The following is a 23640-nucleotide window of genomic DNA, read 5'->3' on the forward strand; positions in this document are numbered from 1 at the left end:
GTCAAACTCATGCTGGTAGCTTCGAGAACACTGTCCAACCATCTCGTCCTCTGTCATCCCATTCTCCTTGTGCCCTCCATCTTTCCCAACATCAGGGTCTTTTCCAGGGTCTTCTCTTCTCATGAGGTGGCCAAAGTATTGGAGCCTCAGCTTCAGGATCTGTCCTTCCAGTGAGCACTCAGGGCTGATTTCCTTCAGAATGGAGAGGTTTGATCTTCTTGCAGTTCATGGGACTCTCAAGAGTCTCCTCCAGCACCATAATTCAGCCTTCTTTATGGTCCAGCTCTCACTTCCATACATCACTACTGGGAAAACCATAGCTTTAATTATACGGACCTTTGTTGGCAAGGTGATGTCTCTGCTGTTTAAGATGCTGTCTAGATGCTGTCTACATGCATACAAAAGTATTACTGTTAATTACCAAGAGATACTCTTGAGAGTCCCATGGACTGCAAGAAGATCAAACATATCCATTCTGAAGGGAATCAGCACTGAGTGGAAGGACAGATCCTAAATCTGAGGCTCCAATACTTTGGCCACCTCATGAGAAGAGAAGACTGTGGGAGGCAGTGGAAGACAGGAGTGCCTGGAGTGCTCTGGTCCATGGGGTCATGAAGAGTCGGACATGACTAAATGACTAAACAACAACAAGTGTGCTTAAATGGCACTCAAAAATAATATTTGAAATCCTTACAGCAGCTCTGTAAGGTCATTATTATAGCCCCATATTGCAGAAAGAGACTGAAGCAGAGAGAGAGAGAGAGAGAAAGAGAGAGAGAGAGAGAGAGAGAGAGAGAGACAGACAGACAGACAGACAGACAGACAGACAGACAGAGGTTTGAAGCAAAGATGTCTGGATTAATAGCTTATTCTCTTTTCCACTACACTAAACCATCTTATTGCATACCACAAGGAGAGAATACAAGGAAATAAGAAGAGTAGGATCAGACCACTCCCTTCTTCTGTGGTTTTCAGCAGCTGGTATCCTGAAGCATTGGTACCTTTGGCTGTGGAGGTAAAGCATAGCCAACATGGCTAGCAACCATTGGTATCTTTCTCCTCCATGAAGTTGTCCAATCCTCTTTTTAAGCGGCCAGCACTGCCTGCTGTGGCAGCGAGTTCCATAGTTTAACCAGGCCCTGCATTAAAAGTACCTTCTTTTATCAGTCCTCAACCCAACAACGTTCAGCTTCATTGAAAGCCCACAAGTGTTATGGTAGAGAAAAACTTTTCTCTATTCCTTCTCTCTGTGCCATGTGCTTCTATCATGTCACCTCCTGTTGCCTTTTCTTTAAACTGGCTGCCTGCAACCTTTCCTCCTTGGAGAGTCGCTCCATCTGCTTGATCATTTTAGTGGCCCCTTTCTGAACCGTTCCCAACTCCATAAAACCCTCTGTGAGGTGAGGTGACAGGAACTGTACACAGTGTTCCCCAAATGCCCCAACAGCTTAAAATATACTGGAGAAAGATGAAATTAGGGCTGAGGATGTGTGTGATATGAGCCCCTCTTCCACCCCAACCAAACTTTCCCATAGCAGTAGACCCCCTTCTCCACCCTCTCCTCCACTCAAGTCTGGAGCTAGATGAGCAGTCCTATAACTGGGCAGTTAACGTTCAGAAATCTCACAGTGGGATACTATAGAGGGGTGGGCCTTTTTGTCTTGTTTCTCTGCTCCCCAGCAATTCCTTTTGGGCCTCCAACCTATCCATTTCTAACGCACAGTGCTTTTTTCGGGGGGGGGGGGACAGGGGTACGCATACCCCTAAACATTTTGTGAATCTAAGTTTGGCCTCATTGAGGGACAGTATTTCAATATGAATAGGAAAATGAGAGTACCCCTAAACATTTTTTAATGGAACAAAAGCACTGCTCATACATACCAGAAAACAGGTCTTCTTCCTAGTTCCCAATTCCTGCTACAAGGCTTGGGTGAAAACCAGTTTCTTTCTAAATCAAAATAAAACCTAAGTTGTACAGTGGTACCTCAGGTTACATACGCTTCAGGTTACAGACTCCGCTAACCCAGAAATAGTGCTTCAGGTTAAGAACTTTGCTTCAGGATGAGAACAGAAATCGTGCTCCAGTGGCACAGCAGCAGCAGCAGGCCCCATTAGCTAAAGTGGTGCTTCAGGTTAAGAACAGTTTCAGGTTAAGAACGGGCCTCCGGAACGAATTAAGTACTTAACCCGAGGTACCACTGTACTGGGAAACGCCCCCAGAAGCATCATCACCTGCAAGGACGAGGCTGAAATAGACCAGCCAGATGCTATAGATAGAAGCATGTGAATGCCCTGAATACATTAATGAATTTTTTCAGGGGGGATTAGACTTCAGTACAGAGAATACACCCCCATGCAGATGTTTTGCTGTGATTTGTCAATGGCATTGCAATTTAATCCACTGCACAGGAAACAAGAGCCTTTCAACTGGGGTCTCCCTCTGGGAGCTTACACAGAAACATTATCTCCTTTCCCCATTCCCAGTAATTTGGATTCATGAAAATAGGGACTGACTGAACAGGCTCTAAGAACAGACTTTCCATGCCTTTGCTGTGCCCATATTTCCTTCAGCTATTCTCCCGCAATCCCACGAGTTTTTAATCAATGTTCCAGAGATCATTTGCAATTCCCAGAAAGCTTATCAAGCTTTCCTCAATGTGAGGATCCATAATGACAGACAAGCTTCCATTGTCGACTGTGACCGCTGTTTCCTCAAGAGTGTGCAGGACAGAGAAGTTACGGTGTGAGATGTAATCCAGTGGGAGCAGTTAAGTACAACATTCCTTGTTTTGCTAGAGTGGACATGCAGGGGAATGTTTGGTCCAGCCAGTCGAAACTTCCTGTTCCTCCTGGCCTGGAGCATCCTTCCTTGCATGTGACTAGTGAGTGGGCGTGACCTTTCCAGACCCGGTAAAAGGTCAAGTCACGCAGCCACTTTTCTCTCTTCCTTTCAATCCTGTGAACTTCCTGTACTGCTGAAACTGAGCTTGCAACCAGCTTTCTGCTGTGTAAGAAGGGGAATGGACATGGGCGGCGCTGTGGGTTAAACCACAGAGCCTAGGACTTGCCAATCAGAAGGTCGGCAGTTCGAATCCCCGCAACGGGTTGAGCTTCTGTTGCTCGGTCCCAGCTCCTGCCAACCTAGCAGTTCGAAAGCACGTCAGAGTGCAAGTAGATAAATAGGAACCATTCTGGCGGGAAGGTAAACAGCGTTTCCGTGCGCTGCTCTGGTTCGCCAGAAGTGGCTTAGTCATGCTGGCCACATGACCCTGAAGCTGTACACCGGCTCCCTTGGCCAGTAAAGCGAGATGAGCGCCGCAACCCCGGAGTCGGCCATGACTGGACCTAATGGTCAGGGGTCCCTTTACCTTTTAAGAAGGGGAACACACCCTGCTAATTGAAGGAACATGCTAGCGCAAGTTAGGGTAGATAGTAATAAACAATATATCCTCTCCTGCCACCCTCAACATTCCCACATATGGGACTAGGGCATGCTCAAGGCCTCATGGTTGCCCTGTGTGAATCAACAGGGTGCCCTAAAATATACTGCGGGGGGGGGGGGGAGATTGAGCCAATTCCCCTAGTTGTAATCCATATTGTCCTGGCAATTCAGTTCATGGGGGTTCTGCGCCACAGATTTTAGATTATGGACTATTGCCGAGTCTCCTCACACACTGTTTTCTTTTTTAAATGTTCCTCTAAAGCTTGTTGTTGATATTTTGAAACCTTCCTGCAGGAGCACCATTGTGTTCCTGCAGGAAGAAAAAAGCAGAAATTAAAATCCCACTTATTGATATTTTAAAATTGAATGCAGTACAGTGGGACAGGTGATTCAGCCGATGTAAAAGCCCCCCCCCCCCAGCTGCTGTTTAACTTTCCAAATCATCTTTTAAATTATCTTTTATTGGGGAAGCATAACTGGAAGAAAAGAAATTAAAATGAATCTAAACACTATCATGTTATGAAATAAACTTGTGTCATTAAAAAAACCAACTTCATATTGTTGTGTTCTGCAGGAATTCAACTGTACAATAGCAGAATTTTTTATTTATTTAAAAAGATACCCCAGAAAGTTATTCAACATGCAGAGGCACTACAGCAGATGAACAGGCATTCCTCATTACATACCCTCCAACATTTCTCCAATGAAAATATGGACATCCCATTCCATAAAGATAATTTTACTACAGTGGTACCTCGGGTTACAGACGCTTCAGGTTAGAGACGCTTCAGGTTAGAGACTCCGCTAACCCAGAAATAGTACCTCGGGTTTAGAACTTTGCTTCAGGATGAGAACAGAAATCGTGCTGCGGCAGCGGGAGGCCCCATTAGCTAAAGTGGTACCTCCGGTTAAGAACAATTTCAGGTTAAGAACGGACCTCCGGAACGAATTAAGTTCTTAACCTGAGGTACCACTGTATTTACCACTGTATTTACATCTTATTGGGTCACCCCCAGCATGCTGAGCATCTTTCAACATACAGTATATAAAAACATAATGAAATATTAAACATTAAAAAAACTTCCCTATAGAGGATTGCCTTCAGGTGGCTTGGGGGTTGGATAATAACACCATACCCTCCAACATTTCTCCAATGGAAATCGGGACATGCTAAGGAAAAGCGGGACATTCTGGGATCAAATCAGAAACCGGGATGGCTTCTCTAAATCAGGGACGTTCCTGGAAAATAGGGACACTCAGAGGGTCTATCATTAGACTGGGGCCGAAGAGAAACAAGGATTACATCAAAAATAAGGATTCCCAACTTGGTTTCGCTGAATCATTTTGTTGATTTCTCAGTGTGTTTACTTGAGAGTAAGTCCCTCTGAACAGCATGTTTACATTGACGCAGTCCCACTGTTAACATTTGATTTCCCCTTAGACCTCCCAAAATGATGACGATATATCTTTTAAACCTGTAGGTCTGCTTTCTAATTAAGCCCTTTGCAAAGAATGCCCCCAATCTATCTTTACATGTAATAAAAATGTAAGACTGTAGTTACACTGCAGTTTGCTTGGCCACAGAAGGAGATGCTGGAAGGGAAGCCCTGGTGATCCACAGCAGGACAGCTAGAATGTGGGAATGTTCAGGGATGCAGGAGAGGATATATTGTCTGATTATATCCTTATCCAACTTGTGTTAACAAGTTCCACAATTTCAGCAGAGTAACATTCCCCTTATTTTAAACTTTGCAACGGATGAGTTTGCTCAGGCTCGCTAAAGCCTCTATAACAACTGTTCTGGTATTTTCCCCTTTTTCCCCTCATAAAATATAAGAGACAACACAGTCTTTTACAAAAGTATAAAAAGAGTTTACTCACATTCTGTTCACAATCAGATCCCAGAAGGCAGACTTAGCTTAATGAAGTAACATACACTTGGAATCTATCTCAAAGAAGACAGTCCCTTTGTCCTCTCTTGGCTGGAAGCCAAGAGGGCATCTTTGGCTCAGTAGATGTTGTTTCTTCGATGCATGTGATGAAAGAGAGATGGCTGCCCTGCCCTGTGCTTTTGTCATTACCTGCGCAGGTGAGGCCACACCCACCTCCAGTCACACGCAGAGGAAGTCTGTCCCAGCCCAGAAGGAAACAGGAAGTTTACCTGCTGGCTGGACAAACATTCCTCCCCATGTGTAAACATGTTCACTCTAGGAATGTTGTACTTGACTGCTCTTGTGTTTCACATCCCACATAGAACAGGCTGCAGCAGCTCCCTCAAGCTCTTTTGGTTCCTCCACTTGCCAGCCAGATTTGCGGGCTGGCTGGTGCTCCTGCTGGCCACCTTCCTCCTTGCCACCTAGCTTGGTCATCTGCTGTGCTACCTCAGCCTCTGCCCAGAATGAAGAGTCAGTCTGGGAGGAATAGCAGCGCAGGGTGGGGGAAGGTAGCCAGAAGTGGCAGCCAACTGGCGTGGCCAACCCAGTCCTGCAGCTGCCACCGATCCCCCATCCAGTGGCTCCTTCCTGTGCTGTCCCCTCTGGCCGAGACCACTTTCTATGACATTGGCTGGGGCAGCAGCATGAGGTGGAAAGGGGGCCTGAGCCTTTTGTGACCACCCCCACACTTCTCCTTTGCACCTCTGACATGCAAGGGGGAGAAGATGAAGTGGCTGAAATTAGTGTAGGGAAGTGTTTGCAATAAAAAGAGTTTGGATTTGATATCCCGCTTTATCACTACCGAAAGGAGTCTCAAAGCAGCTAACAATCTCCTTTCCCTTCTTCCCCCACAACAAACACCCTGTGAGGTGAGTGAGGCTGAGAGACTTCAGAGAAGTGTGACTGGCCCAAGGTCACCCAGCAGCTGCATGTGGAGGAGCAGGGAAGCGAACACGGTTCACCAGATTACGAGTCCACCGCTCTTAACCACTCCACCACACTCCCACCTTCCCACTACACCTTCCCACACTCCCCATTTCAACTGCTGATTTGGACAGCGGGCAGGAGCAGCACCTGTCCACCGTGTGACATCAGAATGCCATGTGATTGATAGGTGGGTTGCCCCACCCACCTGTCAAATGTTAGTCCTCAGAGTGGGAGCCAGAAAGGTTTCTCGTTGCTGGTCTTGTTGTGGAATTCTACTCAATATTGATCCAGAGCAGAACTCCAGAGTACAGTTAGCAGAGTAAAAACTTAAGCACGTTGCAGGATTCCCAAAAGATAGACCAGAGACAATTAATATTTCATCCAGCAGAGCTTTTCTGCTACTTAAGGCACTTAAAAAAAAAAAAAATCTTTGTACCAACAAGACACAAAACACCAAAACACAAACAGTGAAACTCCCCAGGTGACTGATACATTGGGTATACATAATCAATAATAACATATTCAAATCAACCATATGTACAATTTTATATACATTAATACTCCTCCATCCACAAGGTTTATTTAACTTTTAACATTTTAATTGCCCCAAATTGTTCAAACCTACCCAAATAATTCAATATCTTCTCAAACCAATCCTCCTCTTTCTCACTGACCTTAAACCCTTTCATTCTGTGAATCTTCACAGTTAGATATTCTAAAATTATAATATTATTCAGTTTTTTTCTCCATTGGTTCACCCCTAGCTCTTCTGCATTTTTCCAATTACTCGCTATAACCTGTCTGGCTGCAGTTACCATCAATTTTACCCATTTATATTCCTCTTTTGTTTTTAACTCGGTGCTGCTCAGACTAATAAGAACCATTAATTTAGATATTCCCACCTTCCAACCCACAATTCCCGATATTTCTATACCAATCTGTTTCCAAAATTCATTAACTAATGGACAGTCCCACCACATATGACTGTACGTTCCCATCACTCCACATTTCCTCCAACAATTCTTACTTCCAGATTTTGTAATATGATAGAACCTTACAGGTGTATAATACCATTTTTGTACCAACTGAAGGCAAATGAGCATAATGGTCACAAATCCAGTACATTCAGGAATGGCGCTGTCCATAAGAAATCCAGTTGCAGCAGACTTCACTTAAACTTACAATAAGTTATAATAAGACTAAACCTTAACACTATATACAGAACACCACACCGACAGGAAAAGAGACAGAGAAAGCAAGTGAAACCCGGGCTCCTTCTGGCTTCTTATAGACAGCATGCCCTTGACAGAAAGAGTTAAGAGAACCAGTTTAAGACAGCTGCAATCAGCTTCTCTGAAGGAATCACCCAAATATCATGAACCTTCTGCTTGTTTCTTTCACACAGAGAAGCTGCCAGAACCCTCTTGAATTAAATAGAATAGGAAAGATCTCTGCACATCAAACCAGTACTTTCTGTACTAAGAAATGCAAACTGACAGGTCTAAGGGGTTAGTGTGTGGGGTTGGGGTTGTTTGGCATAGGGTGGGAGAGGGGGTAGGGTGGGCTGGTGAGCAACATGAGCAGGAGTGCAGCTCCTAGTTCTCGTTCAAAAAAAGAGAAAGAAACATGAAGAAATATCCCCAGCAGTTCTGGTTTAAAAATACGGTTGCATAGAATGGCAGAGATAAAGCTACGTCTGCAGTTTCATAGCTCCTGTCTCTGTGGCCAGTTGATGTACCTGCAAGTTTCTCACGCCCCACGGGTGACTCTTGACCCCCCCTCCCCTCATAAGGTAACCTCCAGTTCTCAACAATAAATAATCTACACCGATTATTTTTGCAAGCTTGTAACCTTAGATGCCACTAACACCGTATTAAATTGCTGGAAGAAAATTATATCAAAAGGACTACGTTGGCAGGAAATAATCACTAATGTCAACCATTTAACATAATTAAATTTTTTTCTGTCGCAGGGATATTTTGTATCTTTGGGGCAGATTTGAAATATGAGGGCAACGTTTTGCATTAAAGGGAAATGAGTTAATCCTTAGGAAATTGGGAATGATATGGCTTGATGAAGATGCCAGACAGATTGAAAATATCGCTGCAGAGTGACCCAGGAGTTTTCTGCAACGGGCTATGGGGTGGGGGCCCAGAAGAGCCTGGCTGAGCAGGTTTTATTATTTCATTTTCTTTATTTGGAGCATTTTATCCCCCCCACCCTTTGGAGGTGGCCTTCAAAATTATGATAACAAAATATACAAAAACAACTTCAAAAAAACAGCAAAGGCAATAGGGAAAATAACAGCAAAAATAGTAATTGCAGCAACAAAGGCAGCAGCAAAATGACACCAGGCCACAGCACTCTCCACAACAAAATCTTTGCAGGAAAAACTGCACCGGTTGTTTCCACACTAAAGACCTACCCTACAGCATCACAAAGGCAGTTTTTCTTCAGTTGGCAGGAACCAAAATTAAAGCACTTAATTCTACAGAATATTATCCAGCAAGGCATTATATTATAGCATCCTTCCATATTGCCTACTTGCAAGTAAATTCCATTCAGCAAATGCAATTTCTAACATTAACTGAGAGATTACAGGTTGAGCCCATTTTATTGCTTTGCTGCTCAGTGTGATGGGTAGGTGATTAAGTGCCCTTTGTTTAGTCAGGTTCTGTTTTAGATTCCTGGGTTTTAAAATTGCAATACTGTATAGGGAAATAGCAATGGGAGAGGCTGAACCTGAAAGAGGAAGGTTTTGATTTCAAGGAATTGTAAAACTGTAGCATTAGAACAGCCCCAAAGGGTCATCTAGGCCAGGGGTAGGTAACCTAAGGCCCGGGGGCTGGATGTGGCCCAATCGCCTTCTGAATCCGGCCCATGGACGGTCTGGGAATCAGCGTGTTTTTACATGAGTAGGATGTGTCCTTTTATTTAAAATGCATCTCTGGGTTATTTGTGGGGCATAGGAATTCATTGATTTTTTTCTTCAAAATATAGTCCGGCTCACCACATGGTCTGAGGGACGGTGGACCGGCCCACAGCTGAAAAAGGTTGCTGACCCCTGCTCTAGACTAACAATGCAAAAGAAGAAGCTGGGAATGTGTGATGTCAGCAAGTGGTTTCAAGCAAGCAAACAAAAAACACCTGTATTCAGTGCCCCAAGTTTTAGCTGGTGCAGATTCTTCTTTTAATTAAGTTTCTAGTCCTTAAGACTATAAAAACAAGTACAAAGGGGGATTTGAAATGCCAGAGACTTTGAAGCCGGCAAGAACATATGCCTAGAAATCAGAAGCCTAGAAATCAGAAGCACAGAAGAAAGGTAATGCGTATTTAAAAATTTGAATAATGGATGATTGTCAGAGAGGTTGAAGGAAGTCTAAAAGAGAAAATATGTGATAAATTTAGATTGGATACTATAAATGTATGTTGGAAAATTTAATAAAAAATTTAAAAAAAAAGAAAGGAAAGACGAGGAACAGTGCCCATCTTTGGCAACATTGCACCAGGATCTCAGGACAGTCATAGAAAGAAGCATGAGACTCTTAATCTCAGGATTGTGGGTTCAAGCCCCACATTGGGCAAAAGATTCCTGCATTGCAGGGGGTTGGACTAGAACTAGATGACTCCCATGGTCCCTTCTAACTCCATAAATCTATGATTATATTATATGCCCATTTGCCTCACGGCCATGCCTGTGGGTTATCTGCCACAACCTTGCTGCTGCCTCCTGAGTCCGCAAGGCAGCTGATTCCATACTCCATGAAGTGGGAAAACAAGCCAAAACATTTAAAGGAACAGTTGACAATGACAACTACCTGAGGTCATTCAGGACAACCTTAGGCAGGTCCAACCAAAGCTCCTTCACTCCTTTGTTCTGAAGAGGAAACAATGGCCATTCTTATTAATACTTCTTTGGTCATTCTCTGTGCATTTGCCATGAACTGCTTCCAGTCTCTGTATCCATCAGAGGTTACCAAACTTTTAGAGCCAGTGGGGGTGTTTAAGGGAGCACCTCCAATATAGGAGGAGGAAGAAGAGCTGTTTCTTGCCTGTTGAGAATTTTTTCATTAGGGTGCATATATTGAGCATATGACCCTGTTGATGTAAAATCCCTTTAGCCAAAACCAAACCCAAAAAATCCAGTTCATGAAAGGGGCTATCTATGCCTCTGAGTCTCAGGTCTGAGACTGAGATCTTTTGGCTTCTGTTGATCCTGTGCGTGACTAGGCGAGCCCCTTCGCTGTAAACGCACCAGGTGGGCTTATCAGCCACAGGTTCCCCGGCCACTTTCTCTCCATCCCCGTCTCGGAGATAAAACATGGACCAACCTTAACCGGAAAAGATTTCTGATGTTGCTGCATGCGCAAGACTTAGAACAGAAGCCCTACCTAAATGGCAAATGGTAGCGGCGTTTGCAGAGATGTCTGGCTTTCCACACGCCTCCATTTCTCTGCTGCTGCAAATGTACTGGCAAAACATCCGTGTGGCTTTCCTGAGATATAATCCTCTCCCTCCCCCCCCCCCCCGCTCTCCACTCGTGCGCTGGATGATGAAAGTAATATCACAAGGGAACAGTAATAATCTCTTGCATTATCCCTGGGAAGCCGCAGTTCCCCCGCCGCCGGCCCCCCTCCCGCCCCCCTCCCCCGCCGCCGTATTTGCCGAAGCAAAACAACCCCCCTTCCGCCTGGGCGCATCTCCCTTTCCTCCGCTGCCTCGGAGTGGAATCCCCGCGCATCCCAACAGGTGCGCAAAGTTGCGCCGGGAGCGCTCCCTGGAGAACTATGGAGATGACCCGTTTGGAGAGAGGCGCCCCGGGGCTCTCTACCTCGTTCGCTGCGCAGCGCGCCCGGAGGCACTCTCGTTCCACCCGGAGGCAGAGGTCCAGGCGGCGCGCGCCCGCGCGCGCATCTCCCGCGTCCCGCCCGACGCGCGCAGCAGCGGCTCTTCGTCGTCGGGCCCGGCGCGCCGCGGGGGGCGGGCTTTCGCTTAGCAGGCGGCGGTGGCAGCGTGGGGGGCGCGCGCGCGCGCGCGCATTTGCCGAGGCCGCGGTTGCGCCGGAGACACGAGCGCCGCCGGGACCCCCGCCTCCTCGCCGCCGCCCCGGGAAGAAGGCGAGAGCCTCGCTTGACGTCAGGAGGAGCCGGCGAGCCAGCGAGCGAGAGCCTGCCGCCTCCTCTCCGCGTTTGGCTGCCGCTTGGCGCGCTTCGTGCGCGCCCAAGCAGCAGCAGCAGCAGGAGGAGGCGCGCCGCCCCACCGGGAGGTGGCTGCCTCGGACGGGGCGCAGCATGCGGGGCGCCTCCGATGTCTCTTGGTGCCCCCGACGCCGCCCCGGCTGCTCCCCATGGAGATCGCGCTGGTAACGCTGGAGAACGGCGGCGCCACGGCCATCGGCGAAGATGGCCCCGGCAGCGGCCTGAGCCGGGCTGAGCGGCTCCCTTGGCTGCCCGAGTGCGGCGCCAAGGAGGGCTGCCCGGAGCCGGGCGCAGCGCGCGGCTCGCCGCGAGGCCTCCTGCGCCCACCCGACGTGGCCATGCTGGCGGCCGACGAGGAAGGGCCCCCCCGCCCGGGCAGGGCCAGGCCCGCGGCGGGGGCCCCCTCGGCCACTGATCCGCCGCCGTCTTCGTCGGCTGCGGCTGCTGGGGGCGACGAGGGCGACGAGGGGCCGGAGGCGGAGGCGGAGAGCGAGCGCGCCCTGGGCGGCCAGCAGCGCGTCCTGCTCAACATCTCCGGGCTGCGCTTCGAGACGCAGCTGGGGACCCTCAGCCAGTTCCCGGACACGCTGCTTGGGGACCCCGAGAAGCGCATGCGGTACTTCGACCCGCTGCGCAACGAGTACTTCTTCGACCGCAACCGGCCCAGCTTCGACGGCATCCTCTACTTCTACCAGTCGGGCGGCAAGCTGCGGCGGCCCGTCAACGTCTCCATCGATGTCTTCGCCGACGAGATCCGCTTCTACCAGCTGGGCGACGAGGCCATGGAGCGCTTCCGCGAGGACGAGGGCTTCATCCGCGAGGAGGAGAAGCCGCTCCCGGCGCACGAGTTCCAGCGTCAAGTGTGGCTCATCTTCGAGTACCCGGAGAGCTCTAGCTCTGCGCGGGGCATCGCCATCGTCTCCGTGCTCGTCATCCTCATCTCCATCATCACCTTCTGCCTGGAGACGCTGCCCGAGTTCCGCGACGAGCGGGAGCTGCGCGTGCCCCTGCTCCCATCGCCCAACGGCACGGCGGAGAGCGCCCCGACGGCGCCCAGCACCCTCAGCGACCCCTTCTTCATCATCGAGACCACGTGCGTCATCTGGTTCACCTTCGAGCTGCTGGTGCGCTTCTTCGCCTGCCCCAGCAAGCCCGAGTTCTCCAGGAACATCATGAACATCATTGACATTGTGGCCATCATCCCCTACTTCATCACGCTGGGGACGGAGCTGGCTCAGGAGCAGCAGAAGAAGGAGCAGCCGCAGGGCAGCAGTAGCAGTAGCAGCAGCAGCAGCAACGGAGGCCAGCAGCAAGCCATGTCCTTGGCCATCCTGAGAGTCATCCGCCTGGTCAGGGTCTTCCGCATCTTCAAGCTCTCCAGGCACTCCAAGGGGCTACAGATCTTGGGTCAGACTTTGAAAGCCAGCATGAGGGAGCTGGGCCTTCTCATCTTCTTCCTTTTCATCGGCGTGATTCTCTTCTCCAGTGCCGTGTATTTTGCTGAGGCTGATGATCCCGAATCACATTTCTCCAGCATCCCTGATGCCTTCTGGTGGGCCGTGGTCACCATGACCACGGTGGGCTATGGGGATATGAGGCCTGTCACTGTGGGGGGCAAGATTGTGGGGTCCTTGTGTGCTATTGCTGGCGTGCTCACCATTGCCCTGCCTGTGCCGGTTATTGTCTCCAACTTCAACTACTTCTACCACCGAGAAACGGACCATGAGGGAGAGGCCATCCTCAAGGAGGAGTCTAGTACTGCTCAAGGCGGCTCAGCCGGGGACTTGAAGAGACGAACCAGCAAAAACTCTTTGGACAAATCCGTTGTGCACTTGGAAAACGCGGAGGGGGTTAACAATGGGACCGGGTCTGTGGAAAAGGCCAACATCAAAGCTAAAAGCAGCATGGATCTCAGAAAATCTCTCTATGCACTCTGCCTGGATACCAACAGGGAAACAGACTTGTAAGACAAGGGGAATAGGAAGAACGTTTGCTTGATGGAATTGTTAGAGAAAGCTAAATGGTACTGTCACTTAGTATTCATTTTTGAAATATGGTAGCCGTTCTTAAGAAACCTTCAGGAAAAAGCAAGTTATTTTGTTTCATTTTGGTTTTTAATGTTCTCCCCTTCCCATGAGACTGTCATCTATTTATAAAACCAGCTAAGATTAAGCTAGACACCTCCCATTATCTAGGAGGCTTTCTAAGCTGTTTAAGTGCAAATTGATGTTGCTTGCGGATAATTTATTTTACTAAAAAAGAAACAGTTCATGTAGCACAGTTCATTTGTCCAAACCCTCTTTTTCCATGGGAAGTAAATGGATTATTTGTTGGTACTGTAGTTTCAAGCTGAAATATTTCTATTTTCTATATGTCTGATTATATTTATAGATGAAAAGAGCACTTTTTCGGTGATGTATGACTTCATAAAATCTCTAGAAACTTTTAGTGAAGTAATATATCCCCCCCCCCCTTTTAGTACAAAACTGATTTTCTTGTGTGTGAAGTGAATGTGGTATTTTCAGCCTTCTAGCAGAAAAGTATTTTGTTGTCAGAGTTGGGGTTTTGTTCTCTTGTTGAGCCTTAAATTATTAAAAATGCAGATTTTTTTTCTTAATAAATACATATAATACTGTATAATATTTCTGATAATCCAGTGATGTGCTTTTTATCCCAAGAAACAAAAATCTTAAAAGTTTGTTGCTGTTGCTGTTTGGTTGTTTGTCCTTTATAACTGGCGTTTTTTAAGGGTTTTGTTTTGTTTTGTTACTAGAAACTGTTTACTATTAATCAGGTTTGATCCAAGTGCACCACAGATCAAAGGCACTGGACATGACATAAGCAGAGCGTGAGAATAAATATGTTCAGGATGTGAAGCCTTTTGAATTGGCAGTCTAGATTCCAGGCAGTACCATTTAGTGCTTTCACTGTATGGTTGTCTCACTGACAGTATTTCAGGAATGGTCGCTTCTGAAAGTATCGAATGCAGTTATCTAAACAATGCTCTTGTGGCTTCGATTTTGCATGGGACAAGCATGGAGAAATCTTCAATGGGCCCATTTGGCAGTCTCCTGCACAGAAGTTCCCCGAATGATACATGGCAGGAGTCAAGACTACCTTTATGAAGCACAGAACTCCATTGTTCATCTAGGATAACGCAGCCTGCCGTGAAATCAGCTGAGCCACGTCTTCAGACAACCATCCTCGATCATTTTTCTTGTTGCTGCATCAAGGAACCAAGTCATATGAGTTTGTGTCGAACTCCCATTTCATTGTGAATGAAGGTTTCAGCCCTTTACCAATGAACATAGAAGAGGACCGGCAATCACGGTTAGTTTATATCTAACTCAAAACTATTCATGCTGAATTGCATTTGTTAATGAGTGCTTTAGCTAAGAAAGTGAATCAAGGTAGCTTTAAATCACTCTTGAAAGCTTAGCCCCGAGACTCCTTTGAATTCTGTCATGATTAACATATGGCCTAATCCTTCTTTACATGCCAGAAAGACCTCAGCACACAGGAGACAAGTACATACAGATAGCTCACCCCATCACGGGGATTTGAACCGCCGACCTTCTGATCGGCAAGCCCAAGAGGCTCAGTGGTTTAGACCATACTGCCACCCGTTGCTCTGTCCCAGCTCCTGCCAACCTAGCAGTTCAAAAGCATGCCAATGCAAGTACAGCGATACCTTGGTTTAGAACCATAATCCGTTCCAGAGGTCTGGTTGTAAACCAAAACAGGTTGTAACTCAAGGCACGCTTTCGCCAATGGGGCCTCCAAAAAACATTTGGTTGTAATAATAATAAAAAAGGGTTGTACAGTGGTACCTCGGGTTAAGTACTTAATTCGTTCCGGAGGTCCGTTATTAACCTGAAACTGTTCTTAACCTGAAGCACCACTTTAGCTAGTGGGGCCTCCTGGTGCCGCCGGAGCCCGATTTCTGTTCTTATCCTGAAGCAAAGTTCTTAACCTGAAGCACTATTTCTGGGCTAGCGGAGTCTGTAACCTGAAGCGTATGTAACCTGAAGCGTATGTAACCCGAGGTACCACTGTAATCCAAAAAAAGGGGACACAACACTTCAGGGTTTGACATGGTAGTAATCCAAAATGGTTATAATCCAAAACGGTTGCCAACCAAGGTACTACTGTAGATAAATAGGTACCACTGTGGCAGGAAAGTAAATGGCGTTTCTGTGCGCTCTGGTTTCTGTCATGGTGTTCTGTTGCACCAGAGCGGTTTAGTCATGCTGGCCACATGACCCGGAAATCTGTCTGTGGACAAACGCTGGCTCTTTTGGCCTGAAAGTGAGATGAGCACCGCAACCCCATAGTCACTTTTAACTGTCCAGGGGTCTTTACCTTTTACGTTACAGACGAAAAGACTTTCTTTGGATCCCACCACTTCAAGCTACCGGTGGGGTGTATCCCCAAGAGACAAAACTCCCAGCTCATTGGAAGATAGCCTATCAGGAATGAAGTTTAGCTAAACCCTTCTCTCTAGCATAGTTCTCTACAAACTTCTCTGCAAACAGGGATTATTTTTGTGTGGACAATTCAAACACACACAACTGTGGGATATAACCCTCAGTTTTGCCAAGGGGTAAGTTGACCCTCAGGTTTGTACTCTGGGGTGCTCCCTGACTTCGCTTCAGAGATAAAAGCAACCAATGCACTGGCCAGAACTTTTCAAATAGGAGCAGAATTGCCATTCTACGTGACTTGGTGATTTTTAATAGACTTTTTTTGGTCTTACAAATGCACCCACAGAGGCCACATTTTGAATATGAAAAGAAGCTTTTAACCTGTGCCTGGAGAGAAGATTCCTGTATGTTTTCCCTAAAAGCAGCTGAGGGGAGGGGGATTTTCATAAGATAAAACACACAAGGTGGAGAGAAGCCCCACTCAGCATCAATGACCCTTCAAATTGCATTATCACTGGCTACATTCTATAAGCCAAAAAATGTCTGAAAATGCAATTCTGTCTCATCTCCATAAATGTTGCTATCCTTCAGTGTTTATTCCTGCCTGCTCATACATAAATGCAAATTGATAGTTGCCTAAAGAAGCCAAATCTTGCAAAATTCCCCTGTTTGGTCACTTGAAGGCAACTCCCCCCCCCCAATTAAATATAATAAACCTAGTTAAGTCATTATTTTCTCCCTGCAGGTGAGTGATTAGAGGCAGACACATGCTCAAGACTCAAACTAAATTGAGTGGACTTCTTGTTGGGAAAATCAAACCATAGCTGTCAACTTTTCCCTTTTCTCGCGAGGAATCCTATTCGGAGTAAGGGAATTTCCATTAAAAAAAGGGAAACGTTGAAAGCTATGAATCAAACCCTTTCTTCTTTGTGATAAGTTTATTTCCTGTTCTGGTCAGGCTGGAATTGTGCATCCCATGCAGCAAAGCATAATTAAAGTTGCAACATTTTGAATCTGGGGTTTCAGGATATTGAATTACATGCATTTTAAAGAAAACCTTGTTAATCCCCTATACCTGAAAAAACTCTTTTGTAATCAGATACAGAAGCCAAAACAAACCTCGGTTCAGTACGTGTATTTTAAAAGATGTACCTGACGACTCCAAAAATGTTTTAATAATGGAATTGTGATAAGGATTATTGCTTCTAGTTCAAAAGTACAAGGAGTATAAGGATATATTGACAGATATAAGGAGGAGGATGAAAGTCTTAATGTTATTTTCTATGGGATCTTATAGGCAAGAACACATACAAACTCCCTTCCCTTGGATACTGCTGACAGCTGTTCCAAATTCTGGTGCTGATAAGTTTGGGGCTGAAGGCAGGGTTTACATTTTTACTATTGTCTGGGTAATGGGCAGAAATTATAAAGGTGTAGAGATGCAGGAGGGACGCGGGTGGCGCTGTGGGTTAAACCACAGAGCCTAGGACTTGCCGACCAGAAGGTCAGCGGTTCGAATCCCCGCAACGGGGTGAGCTCCCGTTGCTCGGTCCCTGCTCCTGCCAACCTAGCAGTTCGATAGCATGTCAAAGTGCAAGTAGATAAATAGGTACCACTCTGGTGGGAAGGTAAACGGCGTTTCTATGTGCTGCTCTGGTTCACCAGAGGTGGCTTAGTCATGCTGGCCACATGACCCAGAAGCTGTACGCCGGCTCCCTCGGCCAATAAAACGAGATGAGCGCCGCAACCCCAGAGTCGGCCACGACTGGACCTAATGGTCAGGGGTCCCTTTACCTTTACCTTTAGAGATGCAGGAAGCTGGGCAAGCCACTCTGAAGAAGCATTTTTGAGGTGGATCTGGCAGGGATTCCATCCTATCACTGATGGGGAAGGCACCCTGGCCCAATCTGGGCTTGTGTGTTTACCACTTAGGCTAACAGTTTATCAAGTTGGAATTGAAAATGAGAAAAATAATCTTTAGGGCAGGGGTAGGCAACCTGAGGCCCGGGGGCCGGATGCGGCCCAATCGTCTTCTCAGTCTGGCCTGCGGACGGTCTGGGAATCAGCATATTTTTACATGAGTAGAATGTGTCCTTTTATTTAAAATGCATCTCTGGGTTTTTTGTGGGGCATAGGAATTCATTTGTTATTTTTTTTCCAAAATATAGTCCGGCCCACCACATGGTCTGAGGGACGGTGGACTGGCCCACATCTGAAAAAGGTTGCTGACCCCTGCTTTAGGGGATGCCTGGAGCCTCAGAATAGCAGTCTAAAAAATTAGAGGAACATAGCAAACATATTGAAATGGCAGCAGTTCTATCTTAGACTTTTTAGCTTGTGGTTTGAAATGCAAAGGTTCTGTTTCAGGTGACAGAAGATTCTTGGCTCATGTTTACCTGATGCTATGCATTCATCGTTATGTCCCACTGAGTTTAATGGAGAATATGCTGAACTCAACGTGCATAACATCTTAGAAGACTCTGGAAAAGTTAAACTTTGTAGCTGTAACAGTTGCAAATGATGAAATCTGTATTTTTAAACAAAGACCTTGGTTTACATTTTCAATAAAACCTTTTAATTTTATTCTGAGAGTGCTTTTGAATGCAAAAAGGATTGGTTGTTATTTGGGGCGGGACAGTGAATCCTGAATACAAAAAAAACCTCAGAGCTTTTCCAAACTTGTCAAGTGGAGGGTTTCAGCAATTTAACTGAAAAAGCACATTTCTAACCTATGAAAACTGATGCTATAAAAATGGTATTGGTCTTAAAAATGCCAAAGCCTTCTGCTAGTTGAACCAAGAAGAGGAGGTTAAGGGGTGATATGATAGCCATGTTCAAATATATAAAAGGATGTCACATAGAGGAGGGAGAAAGGTTGTTTTCTGCCGCTCCAGAGAAGCGGACACAGAGCAATGGATCCAAACTACAAGAAAGAAGATTCCACCTAAACATTAGGAAGAACTTCCTGACAGTATGAGCTGTTCAACAGTGGAATTTGCTGCCAAGGAGTGTGGTGGAGTCTCCTTCTTTGGAGGTCTTTAAGCAGAGGCTTGACAACCATATGTCAGGAGTGCTCTGATGGTGTTTCCTGCTTGGCAGGGGGTTGGACTCGATGGCCCTTGTGGTCTCTTCCAACTCTATGATTCTTTGATTCTATGATTCTATGATTCTAACTGATCTTTGGGGGTTTATTGGATATGCATGCTAAATATAAACACACTGCTGGCCAAGAAAAAGCCAATCTTGTTTAATATGAAAAATATTTCCAGAAAGGAAAAAAATTACCTTTAAAATCAGAAAAAGGAGTATCAATAGTCATGAAATAAATAAGAGGATTGACAGTGCTAACCTATACTGGAAGTAAGTCTTACTGAATTGGGTGTACTTACTTTCAGGTAAGCGTGTATAGAATTGCAGCATAAACATTTTATTTTAATTGTATGTGTTCGGGAACCTCGATAAAGTAAACGTTATTAATACATAACTATAAAAATGGCTCTGAGAGTCTTTCATTTTGTTTTATATTGTAAATGCTTTGATATTGTAAAATGAATGGTTGACTATCAAGGGCAGCTAGAATTTCTGAACGCTTCCTTAAAGGCCCTCCATGTTTCACTCTAGGAGAAAGCAGAGGTCCAATATTACTGGAGATATGAATTAACAACACCTGAATGGTTGGCACCGACTTGTCTAAACAGATGCTTCAGCATGGAAGTTGCATTAGTGCTTTTAAATGTGAGTTTTCACTATTTGGACTTCAGTGCTCAAGGGAAAAATGCTTCCTCTTGTGTTCCTTTAACTGGGCCCTAAATGATTGGGGCTTTTTACGTGAAACCTCTAAGCCCAGCTGCAAATGGAGAGGGTAGGAACAGCACAAATTAATGGCCACTTTATGTTAAGAGCATAAACGTGGCACAGCTTTTCTGGGGGAAGAGGGAGTGGTGCATATGTTTATGTTCTTTCAGGTCATAGTAGGCTAAGGATCATGGCATAGTCAGGATTTATGTCGTGGGGGGGGGGCAAGACACCCACCTGTCATCATCCTCTGTCTGGCGGATTCAGGATGAAATGTCTTGACAACAGTTGTTTTACATCACTCTCTTTTGACCCCAAGTGCTCAGAAAAATCTGTCAAAACCCTTCTGCAATGTCTACTTTTAGTTAAGTACAGTGGTACCTCGGGTTAAGTACTTAATTCGTTCCAGAGGGCCGTTCTTAACCTGAAACTGTTCTTAACCTGAAGCACCACTTTAGCTAATGGGGCCTCCTGCTGCTGCCGCGCCACCAGAGCACGATTTCTGTTCTCATCCTGAAGCAAAATTCTTAACCTGAAGCACTATTTCTGGGTTAGCGGAGTCTGTAACCTGAAGCGTATGTAACCTGAGGTACCACTGTATTTTTATTTCTTTACTTGATTTAGGGGGGCCAGCTGCCCCCCCTGCCCATGCTAAGGAGTCCCCTTTTAATCCAGTGGAATTTGCGGTTTTCTCCCTTGGATTATGTAAACTGGTCCCTACCGAGAATGCCAGCCATTTGTATAATAATAATAATAATAATAATAATAATAATAATCTCAAAGTCAGTTTGTTTCCTGTCCCACACATCCTTCCACAATGTATTTGAATTTAGAGAGGCTCCTGGAGACATTTATGTCAATCTTCCATTACCTGGCCAATCAGCTCTCTGCACCACTCAAATGTATTGCTCTGGCCAGGAAGTGCTACTCATCTGTCTCCAGCCAGTAAATGCATGCTGTAATATTTATTTTTATTTTACTGGGGCCACTGGGGGTTAGCTGTGGCTGTGCAGTCCTCCTGCTGCCAATGATGACAGTCCAGCCGCAGGATTTGAGCTTAGCAGCTCTGCTATTTAGATAGACAATGCATCCGTTCTGAAGCGCTTTCTTCAAAGGCATACTGGACATTTTGGGAAATCATCTTATTCCCCACGGTACATATACCATTGATTTCTGACACTCGTAAGCTCTAGTTATGCCTGAACACATTCTTTCTCAGTAAGCTAACTGGCCTTTACACTTTTTTAAAAAGCCGGCCCACCAGAAGATCTAGAGACCAAATTTAAAATTCCTTCTGTCACAGGCATTGTAGTTTTGGATAGATTACTCTGGTCTGGCTGGTCTGGTATTTCTCAATCCAAGTGGTAGCCAAGTAGCCAGGGCTTAACATCAGCCACAGGAATCAAGTAGCACTTTCAAGTGCATGTGCTTTCATAGAATACAGTGGTACCTCAGGTTAAGTACTTAATTTGTTCCGGAGGTCCGTTCTTAACCTGAAACTGTTCTTAACCTGAAGCACCACTTTAGCTAATGGGGCCTCCTGCTGCTGCCGCGCCACCAGAGCACTCATCCTGAAGCAAAGTTCTTAACCTGAAACACTATTTCTGGGTTAGCTGAGTCTGTAACCTGAAGCGTATGTAACCCGAGGTACCACTGTACCAAGAACGATGCATCGATGACGTGAGCTGCGTCCAACAAATCTTGTGCCCAAATAAATGTGTTAGTCTTGAAGGTGCTAGCGATGTTATTTTCTGTTGTCTTGCTAAAAATGCGCTCACGTGGTCGTTGGGGGAAATAAGAATCTAAAACAACCTGGCAAATATAAAAAGGCTCTTAACCAAAAAGTATAAGACTGCAAGAGATGGTTCAGATGAGAACTCAGTGCCTATATATAGTTCAGGATTATGGATTGCACCCTGCCTGCATGTATCACCTAAGCAAGCCTGGCCCAGCCAACAACAGCCACAAATTGGATTTGCTGAGGAACTACTTGCAAAGACCAATGTTTGTAGACCTGAATATTCTGTTGAGTCCCAGATATTTATTATGTTTTTTCCCCCATGATTCCACAAACACACCCCTCCAATTCAAAATTGTGGACATGCTGATTGGACATAGGCATTTTAATTGCTATCATTCTTTCTCATTGAGTATTACTTTCATAATCATTCTATCATGTTTTCTCCAAGTAGTTCAGTGTGACATTCCTGGTTGTCCTTCCCCCCATGTTCTCTTCACAACAACCCTGTGGGAAGGATAAGCTGAAAAACAGTGACCGGTCACACAGTGAGCTTTGTGACTGAGTGGTAATTTTAACCCTAATCTCCTGGGTTCCCGTAATATCCTTTCACTTTATTCTGCGTTCTAGAAAAAAAGATGGCAAAGTGAGTTCGCTGGGTGAGTTAGCGTAATGTGCAGCTGAGAAAGGGCTGCTACTAGGAGGATAGCTTAAAGGGAGGTCAGCCGTTTTGGAAATATATGCAAATGGAAAATATCCTGAGAGAGTTGCCAGGGCTGGATTCTGGGAAGCCTGAAGCTCTGCTCTGAACAGGAAATCTGATATAGCAGGGAGAGCAAACTTGCTGCATGGGGGCCAAGGGAGGCAGCGAAAGACCGCTGCAGTCTTGCACTGGTGGATGAGGCCCTGTGGTCTTAGCGGGGGTGGGGGGTGGGTAGGCCTGCCTGCCACACTTGCACTGCTCTGATGCCCATTCTCTGGCCCCGTAGCATAAGGGGTGAAGGGGAGACATTCCTGTGAATGAGTAAGGCAAAGTAGAGCAGCTAGCCAGTGCCAAGAACAATACAGCCCAAGTACATGCAAGTGGATGGTTCAGCAAATAAAAAAAGGCCTGGACTGGTTCACAGGCCATAGCAAGTCAAACTGTGGTGTTTGTGAGCACATACATGGACTCCCCAAAAGAACTCACTCTCCCTTCCTTCACTGCTGCACCACATTGAGCTATGACTAGTTTGGCTTCGTGTATTGTCTTAATAGACACTTAATAGACACTGAAGACAGGAGTGCCTGGCGTGCTCTGGTCCATGGGGTCACGAAGAGTCGGACACGACTAAACGACTCAACAACAACAACAGCAACAACAATTGTCTTAATGTTTCCGTGCGCTGCTCTGGCTCGCCAGAAGCGGCTTAGTCATGATGGCCACATGACCCGGAAGCTGTCTGTGGACAAACGCCGGCTCCCTTGGCCAGTAAAGCGAGATGAGCACCACACCCCAGAGTCGTTCATGACTGGACTTAACTGTCAGGGGTCCCTTTACCTTTATTGTCTTAATGGCTCAAATGGAGCCTTGGGATTTATGGTGTGGCAGCTGTTTACCACTCTAATTTACTTCTTTTTCTGTCCCATACTTATTAGCAACCTGGGCCCCAAATATCTGGGGGAAGATCTGGAGGGTCACAGGTTCTCCAACCCCAATCAAGATGCAAACAGGAAAAAATGCATCTGGTAGCAATTGTCAGACTGTCAGGCTAATGAAATTACGGAACTCTCTGTTGAATGGTTATGGAGGTGCCAGAATCAGAGCAAGGACTCCTTATCTCTTCATAAACTTTTCTATGGGATTCTACAAAGGTCAAAATCTCAATACTCTTTTATTTTTCATATATACACATAAAACCTCCAATATGAAACTGCTTCGGGAGATTGCGTGGACCTCTGACATCAACCACGGTGATGACATGGATCATTGACTAATCTACCAGGTTTGAATCAGTGACTGAAGGTTGTGTTCATGACAAGCTGAAGCAAAATTCAAAGAGAGACAGGATTAGTGGAAAGACCAGATGCTCTGGTAGGAGGAATTTACTTGGTTAATGAGGTCATTGCAGGTTTGCCGTCTAGTCTTGCCGCTAGATCCAGCTTTGTACCTGGAGATGCAAATATAGTACATTCTCTCAGT

At 46.0% G+C, this 23640-nt stretch overlaps 1 protein-coding gene and 1 long non-coding RNA gene across 2 annotated transcripts in view; one reads left to right on the forward strand and one right to left on the reverse strand.

The window, feature by feature from the left end:
- Positions 1-23640, reverse strand: part of LOC308477303 — a 266019-nt gene that overhangs the window by 210429 nt on the left and 31950 nt on the right. The window lies entirely within an intron of this gene.
- KCNA5 (potassium voltage-gated channel subfamily A member 5) lies at positions 11408-14141 on the forward strand. The gene has a single exon (XM_081005549.1). It carries the CDS (start codon positions 11651-11653, stop codon positions 13466-13468), a length of 1818 nt encoding a protein of 605 aa, XP_080861675.1. The 5' UTR covers positions 11408-11650; the 3' UTR covers positions 13469-14141.

The sequence above is a fragment of the Podarcis pityusensis genome (assembly GCF_964106645.2).
Source record: "Podarcis pityusensis genome assembly, chromosome: 5".
Taxonomy (NCBI): Eukaryota; Metazoa; Chordata; class Lepidosauria; order Squamata; family Lacertidae; genus Podarcis; species Podarcis pityusensis.

Coding starts and splice junctions, on each gene's coding strand:
- KCNA5 (XM_081005549.1), top strand. CDS start 11,651: ATGGAGATCGCGCTGGTAACGCTGGAGAACGGCGGCGCCACGGCCATC.